We start from the raw sequence: 8,712 nt of genomic DNA, 5'->3' as shown, positions 1-8,712 counted from the left end.
AGCATAGCAGACTTTTGTGGTAAGCAATATCTTTAAAGCGGTTCCAGTAAAATTACTAAAGCATTGGAATAATTTTTATTTCATGAATAATGTTTTTAACTTTATCACAAATGTAAGTTCCCTTATATTAGAAATATAAGCTCTAAGGAAAGAACATGAACTAGGTGTACAGCTCAGCAGATGGCTCTTGCCTGGTAAATATAAGGTCTTGGATTCAATTTCCAGTTTTAAAAAAAGAAGGACCCTGATGAAATGTAGTAGAAACTGGAATGTAAGTATTAATCCATTGAAATAGGAGAGACGAGGGGGCAGAACGTATTCATAAAATGAATTCCTTGTGCTCTGTACACGAATCCAATTCACGCAAGAAACTCAGACATTCTGTTGGACAAAGATGTTATAAAATCGGGCTCAAGAGAAGAAATGTGGGAAACTCAGCTGTGGGCTAGTGGGTGATGTATTCAGTTAAGCCAAAGTTATATTTGGTGTCTGCACAGCATCCACCAGAAAGGTCATCAGCTTCACTGGTGGCAGACACAGAGACATGGGCTAGAAAAATAAAAACGCTAACAATGAAAACAAGGGTAATCTTACTACAGTTTTCATTGTTCATGTCTTCACTGAGTAGTGGCTGCCTTCCATATGCATGCTGGATGCATTTATGTACGACGGCTTCATATTTGCAGTGTCTTCTCCCAACACACTTCATTTTCCCTTCTTCTTTGCTTTTGTAAATTATATATCTTGTTATTTCTCATTGTCTGTCTTTCTTTTTTGTGAATTCTATTTCGAGAATATCATGCGATATAAGCATAGTGACATTTAAAATTTATGTCCAATTTATTTTCCTGAACGTATCATCAAATCAATGGACTAGAAATGATTATTTTAATTAAATTAACCATTTAGTTAAATAAATGGTTAATTTATTTTAAAAATCACTCAAATTTATTTGATGTCACGGTCATATCACGCTAAGAAATTTTTTTTTAAACTTATTTATTTATTTATTTATTTATTGTGTGTGTGTGTGTTTGTGTGGCCAGCTCAGCCCACCAGGGGGCGGGGCTGGCTGGCATGTGGTGCTGGGGGATTGAACCGTGGTTCCTGTGCTTTGCTAAGCTTGTTCTAAGTAGGTGCTTGAGACCACTGAGCCATCTCACCAGCCCCACGCTAAGAAATTTTTTTAAAAAATTATATAACAATGGCTTAAAAAGGGTTCATTAAGATGTGATCACAGGAATGGCTAAAAAAGATCAAAATGATGGATGCTATTTAAAATTTCAGAAAATCCTGAGCATGATCATAGATCAGGAATGTTCAGAATACAGCTGTCCTCAGGATAAAGGTCATAGCGGCATCTGCTGCTACTGCTTAGGAGTCTGCGTCAGTGACTTACTCTCCTCTGTGGCGTGGTGAGCAATAAAGGCGTATTATTGCAAAGACTGAACTTATGATGTAGGAAAACTCTCTAATTCTCATAGATGGAAGTGATGGCTTACATTCTTGTTATATTTTTTCCAAACAATATAATAGTAATTTATAGTACATGTTGTAGTGAAATGAATATAGTGGATCTTTTAACAGTTAGGACACAATAAAAAGCCTATTTTTGTTTTGCTTTACAAGTCTGTTTTACTTTTTTATTTTTAAAGAGAATCTAAAATAGTAAATAATAAATAAGACATTAAAACATTTCCCTAAAGAACATAGCAGAAATTGAGCAATAATTGTTGCATAATGTTATCTTCAACTGGCTCTTTGGATTATCAGATGAAAGCACGAAATTTTTTTATGTGAAAAGGAGAAGACAAAAAATAATTTAAGCATTGACTGCCCTTTCAGCAGACCAGCAGAAATCAGCAGTGTAATTATTCAAGTTACGCTGTGCGTGTACATGAAGGCATTTAATACCCAAGGAATACCAGATACCTGGGTAGAAATGAAGGAGCAATAAGCTTGGCTGTAAAATCACAAAACATAATAATGATATACATTGTGATGTGTATTTAAAGTACATGAACAAATAAATTTATAATTTTCTTTCATTATTTGAAGGCTAATTTTTTAGAACATGTAGATGGCATAAAGTCGAGGACATTTTCTATACCAGGTCTCATGTGATACTCTGCAAAAATCCTTGTATGAATTGATATATGCCTCTTTTTTAAATGTATTTATTTATTTGTGTGTGTGTGTGTGTGTGTGTGTGTGTGGCCAGCTCAGCCCACTAGGGGGCGCGGCTGGCTGACATGTGGTGCTGGGGGATTGAACCGCAGTCCCTGTGCTTTGCTAAGCTTGTTCTAAGTAGGTGCTTTTAGATCACTGAGCCATCTCACCAGCCCTATGCACTTTTTTTTTTTTTTTTTTGTGGTAGCAGGATTGAAATCAGGCCCTGTGCTTCCAAGGGAAGCATTTATTCTACTGAGCCATCTCCCCAGCCCCTATATACCTCTTATGGTGGGTACCTGACATTAGATGCCTGTCTGTTGGATGGACACACTGGCTGGACTTTTGCCCTGACCAGCTTGTCCCACGCATGGGTGCTGTTTCTCCCCCTCCTCAGTGCTGTCCTCTCAGCCTACTTACCAGGCAGTTTGTCAGTACCTCTCTCTAAATTGGGATGTGCATGTTATGTAGGAATCAATCACCATTGAAGATGTGACCATCACATTCACCCCAGAGGAATGGGCTCTGCTAGACACAGCACAGAGGACACTGTACAGAGCTGTGATGCTGGAAACCATCAGGAACCTGCAATCCCTGGGTGAGTCTCTTTAGCCACGTGTCTGTGTAACTATGTATGCACCTGCCTTCCATCCTATTTGTCATCACCCCACATTTTCTAGGATACATGACCCGTGTCCCTAACCGTCTTTGTTCAGGTTCATTCTTGTATATGGCAACCATGTCAAAGCTCATTTCATTTACTTTTATATAAAATATATTTTTATCATACTCTAAATACCCTTCAAAATTATTTGGGGATGTAATGAAGCAGAATCTTGAAATGCTGAGCACTCAAAGAAGTAAAACCTATGGACATTATAAATACATCAGGTATTTTATGGATGACTTTTGTCTGAGCATTCTGATGAGGCTTATGATACCTGTGAAAATTAAAGGACTGTGACTATAGTTGAGAAGGTTGTATTGGATGCTGTTTTGAATTGTGTACTGTGTATCAGGGAAGAATGTATATATTTTCCATGTGAAAACATATGTTTCACATTTTCTTCGTTTTTATCAGTATTTGTTTAGTCCACAAGGTTCCATCTCTGGAGAGGGGAGCATGTGTAGAACCCATCTCACACCTTCATTCTCTTCCCCTTCCCTCTCTTCTTCCTCCTTCACTCAAAGCCACACTCTAGTAATTTTTAGAAAAGATAAATTTTTCTATTTTTCATGTGTGTGTGTGTGTGTGTGTGTGTGTGTGTATTCTGAAAGACCAAATTCACGTGACATTTGAGCTTGTTTGATTTTATTTCTACCTGCAAATCTAATCAACAACCTCCACTATTCTCTCACTTAACTCATTGCCTGTGCTTCTTATCTACAGCCTTTGTACATCTTCTAGGAAGGCTTCCTCGGCCTCCGTCATAGTGCAAAGTATTTGTTTCTATGAACTTAGCAATCCATTTTTACTCTATCCTCCACAGAATGTCCATACGGCAAATCGGAGTTTGTTTTTCACAAGGATGAAACACAAATCCTATGGAAGGGAGAACAAACAGCTTTCCCAAACAATCATAATGCAGGTAAAAATGCGAATGCTGTTTCAGTAGAGAAGATAGCCGGGGCAATGAGTTTGTAAAATACAGCTTTCAATCACTCTGGTTATCTTTTGTATTTCAAATATATGGGAGATATAAAGTTAATATTTGGTTACCCTCCTCTGGCTATCTGTTGAACAGATTTACTGTTCCATCTTGACATGATTTTTTGTTGATTATGACTAAGGAATACTCTATCATGAGTACAAATATCATAAGTGAACTTTTGGAAGATAGCTTACTCTTCTGCATGTCAGTGAACAGTTTTCAAAATAGTTTTCTAAAAAAGTTGAATTTTTATTATGGGAAATTTAATGTTTCAAAAAATATATATGCACAGATGTCTGTGCTTTATTTAGTGTACACTATTGTATTTTAGAAGTGCACACTTACATCAATATGTTGCTGTTTTTCTCACTGTGTTTGTTGTATACTTTGTATATGCTACACTGACATGTCCACTTTTGTTTGATCATAGATTTTCCTTAGTATTTTCTCTTAGTGTATTGTCCTCAGTTATATGTTTTGAGATCTCATTTCTAGAGCTGTGAAGAATTTACTTAGTACTTTGATTTCGAGGGCAGTAAATATATACCTCTGTTTCGATATTGTTTGTTACACTAATATCAATTTCGTTGCATCAAAACTATGGGACATGATATTTCCTCTTTTCTCCCATTAGGTAAAAGTTATATATATATATATATTGGCCACAGTATCAGGTTTATGCATATGATGCATATGGGAGACTGGCATCAAGGTGGAATATCATGGTAGAGCCCTCATTATTGCCTAAATATTTATTCATTCACAGAAATTGAAGTAGACCTTATTATACGAAAGGGTTCACAGAAGTTGGGGCAGCGAAAGAGCACTCCCTCCCAATTCATGGACCACTTGATTCCTTATTTGAATGAGCTTTCAACAGTTAAAATCATTTTAATCTGTGAACTAACAAAGAAATTAACCCACAGAAAAACAGAGTACCTAAAATCCGCTCATGTTCTCACACCCATCCCTACTTATGCATGATTTCTGTGTCATTTTCTAAATCTACAACATAAAATTCTTCTATCTTGTAGCATGTGGTTATAATCTATTTACTCAAAGTTCTCAAATTTCCTATGCAGAATAATTTTACTCTCTGGTTAGGTTTATTTTCTCTGCCTATTTTAGATTTGGAAGTTGTGAATAGTGGATTCCCTGTATTTTTGCTTAATGTTCAATTTCTAACATGTCGAAAGCCTATTGCTTTCCACAGCACAATATTTATTTTGCCATTTGGTTATATTTGCTCATGGAATTCTAAAGGCTTGTAACTTAACAGATTCTTTCATTAACCAATATGAATAATATGAATTTATCTTTTTTATACTTGTCATCTTCTCTTACTCCTATTCTTTAATTGTCTGCTGTTTATTTGATTCTGATAAAACTGGAAGTACTCCATTCAATGGGAATGCTGAGATAAACCCAAGCTATATCCTGATTTTTGCATAAATATTGTCACACTTCATCGTGCAGTGTGATATTGATTCTACATCACATATAATCTTCACAATATAAAACTGCTACATGCTTTCTTCTATTTTATATCCACTCTCATCTGATCATTGAGAAATATTCTGAATCATTTATATTGTATTCTCATGTTCCCGTAGGTATGCATAAATTTTCTTATTTTTTGCATTCAGCTTGTTTTTGAATTCACTGAAATGGGGATGTAGTATACTGGGGATATCTTGTAATTTATGTGAAATTTTCATCGTAAGAGAATTTTTTCCAGGGACATATTTTTCTTCTTTTCCCAAAGATGGCATCTATCACTTGAGGAGCTTGAGTTCAGTTATTTAGATTCAGCATGACTCTTCCGGACAGAAGTGTTTCTTGTCATGACTCAGTCAGTATATCCATGCACAAATCACTATGAAAGATAGATCTTGCACTGACACTTTTAGAACAGATCAATGCTCTGCACACTTGCGCTGCATGAGGAATAACATGTCTGTGTAGTGATGCATCAAGCAGATGGAATGACGAGTGCTGTGGAATTCGACTCCCTGATGGGAAGCTTGGTGAACGAGTAATGAGGACATAAACGAAAATGTGATGTTGGGTCAGAGCAGAAATCAGAAAGTGACACAAAGTGTTAATAGATACAAGCAGCCAATTGTAGATCTTCTCTTGAAAAATGAAGAAAATAAATTAACCCTTAGAGAAATTTACAAGACATAGAGAAATATACTGCTAATTCAGTAAAAATTTGAAAAGACTAAATCACCATAGACGACTGTAAAGTTCAGAAGATTCTCACTACTATGAAAAATTGTGTGCCAACATGCTGGGAACATTTGCAGAAATTGATGCATTCATACATCTACGCACATTATTGCAGCTTAACCAAAAGTATAAATAGTTAATAATGAAATAATAATCAAATTGAAACAGAGTAGTACAAAAATCACAATATTTAGCAAATTTATCTTATGTAATCATGAGTTCTACAAAATCTTCTAGAAGATTATATGAGCAACATTCCTAGTACTACTTAATAAATTAGAAAATGATACAATTCTCTCCAGCTCACTTGTGGAGGTTTGCAGCAGTCTAGTCCAGAAGCAGACAGACACCAAAGTACAGAAACATATTTTGGCCAAATCTCTCTCATGGTCGTAGATGAAACTGCCTTGAGGGAGATATTTGTGCATAGAATGAACGTCATCACTAAAATATCAAGTATCATGACCAATTAGGATTTAAACCACAATAGCAACAATGGAAATAAATACCTAAACTACAACATACAAACAGAAGTGATATCTAAATTTACATGTTAGTATCACTCAATGAAAAGCTAAGTCTTGAGTAAATCCAATAATCCTGCTTGTTTAAAATATTCCTGAGCAACCCAGATACAGAGTAATCTGAATGGAATGCGTTAATAGCTGTTAACTTATGACTTACTGACGGTCAGAAGCATTTGAAGGGGGGACGCAGAAAGCATTCACTACAGGTGAAAAGAAGAGGCGAGCGCATCCGCTTTAGGTTGTCTGAAGTTTTCAAAAGAGAAACGTGAAAATGGCTTCAACGAGAGCCCTGGTCACGCTGGCCAGAGGAGCTGAGGAGGTGGACACGGTCGTCCCCGTGCACGTCACGGCACGTGCTGGGATTAAGGTCACCGTGGCAGGTCTGGCTGGGAAAGAACGGGCGCGGTGTGGCCCTGATGTTGTCATTTGCCCTGACACAAGTCCCGAGGAGGCAAAGAAGGAGCGCCCTGCGACGTGGTGGTCCTCCCTGGGGGAAGCCGGGCGCGCAGGGCTGGTGGGAGTCGCCGGCCTGCAGGACACCCTGCAGGCGCCCGTGAGCTCCGGGCCGAGCCGCGCTGCAGCGAGGCGGACGCGCCTGGTGGTCCGCAGGGTCCGAGCCCCGCACGCGGCTGGCGGTGCCAGCAGAGCCCTGCGCCCACTGAGGGCTGCGGCTGTGCAGGGCTGCGCTGGGCCTCCGCGTCCGCAGCTGGGTCCCTGCATTTCCGGACAAACCAGGCGGCTCAAGGCTGCCCAGGGCTGCTGCAAAGAAAAGGATGCACGTGGTCGCCAATGCGGTCACACTTAATCTTCACAACAGCAGCTAGAGGAATCGCGTAGGGGACACGATTTAAAATGGTATATTTAGGAAAGGATGACTTCTAATTGGTATTTCAGGTAACACGATAGATAGCCTATATGGAGGACACACAGAATTACACCATTAAAGATTGCAGAATTAAGAATCAATCCGTTCATCAATCCATTAAAGAGAAAACATAAGGAATTGGAAAAACAAACACCTTGCCAGGTCTTCCTTACATGGAGACTGTTCTGCAGAGTATAAAAGGACGCCAACAAATTACATCACATAAAAGATAAATTTGCAAGTGAGACGAACAATACTGATCAAAACATTTACAAAAAAATTACAAAACTCCAAAAAACATGAAAAAACCTTAACCATCACTGGCCGTGAGAGAAGTACAGGTGAAACCCATGAAGTTTTCTGCACTCGCACAAGGCAACCTAGAACAAGTGCAAAATAACCGAGCACCCTGAACAACTGATTTGAACACAATAATATGCAATACAGCAACTGTTGTTGAATTCCCGTCATTTTGTTCAGTAAAATTGTGTATTGTTTGTAATATATACATATATATTTTCTTTTAATTTTGTGTGGGATTTTTTTACTTTTTTTTTTTTTGGCAGAACTGGGGATTGAAATCAGACCCTTGCACTTGCCAGGCAAGCGCTTATTCTACGGAGCCATCTCCCCGGCCCCTGAGTGGGATTTTCTTTAAAAACAATAACAACTGAGAGGGCGTCTGGGATGAAAAAAGCACCCTGCTAAATTGTGAGTGGAATGAAAACTTCCACAGCCAGTCTTCAGAGCAGCGTGGATATTTCCCAACAAAGTCAATGTAGAAATTTCATATGACCCAGATTTCCCGTTCTTCATATTTTGAAAAAATGCCCTCAACCTCATATCACAGTCATACGTGTATCCCAGTAGTTACAGCAGCACAAATCGTACCAGCTGTATCCACGAATCAACCGGTGTCTCCCACAACAATTGCAAGTATCCAGACATACGATGTCATTAAATAATGTGATAAGGCTTCTCTCCAAAGATTGATGAATTTGAAACAAAATAGAAGCGCCTGAGAAATATGTTGATGAAATTGAATCAGACCCGAAGCTTGCACAGTGCGCACTACCCTTCATTTGAGTGCAGCAAACTAAGAAAAAAATAGAATTGAAATATACAGAAGAAATTAAATGGCGTAGATGTCTCACATAGGTGAGACAGGCCAGACACTGAGAGGACGGTAAAGGTCAATAAAGACTTACGACGTGTAATATACTGGCTCTAGACTCCTATAATAGTTCACATCTAAAATAGGTTTGAA

At 38.2% G+C, this 8,712-nt stretch overlaps 1 protein-coding gene across 1 annotated transcript in view; it reads left to right on the top strand.

Moving 5' to 3' along the window:
- Positions 1–8,712, top strand: part of LOC101567770 (zinc finger protein 577-like) — a 19,662-nt gene that overhangs the window by 5,951 nt on the left and 4,999 nt on the right. The window contains exon 2 of the mRNA XM_023708749.1: positions 2,641–2,767. Within this exon, the coding sequence (XP_023564517.1) occupies positions 2,641–2,767 (127 nt within the window). The remainder of the gene's footprint in view (positions 1–2,640; positions 2,768–8,712) is intronic.

Source organism: Octodon degus, unplaced genomic scaffold (genome assembly GCF_000260255.1).
Source record: "Octodon degus isolate 3935 unplaced genomic scaffold, OctDeg1.0 scaffold00536, whole genome shotgun sequence".
Classification (NCBI taxonomy): Eukaryota; Metazoa; Chordata; class Mammalia; order Rodentia; family Octodontidae; genus Octodon; species Octodon degus.
The sequence above is the reverse complement of the archived record's forward strand: the minus strand, read 5'-3'. Positions and strand labels throughout refer to the sequence as shown.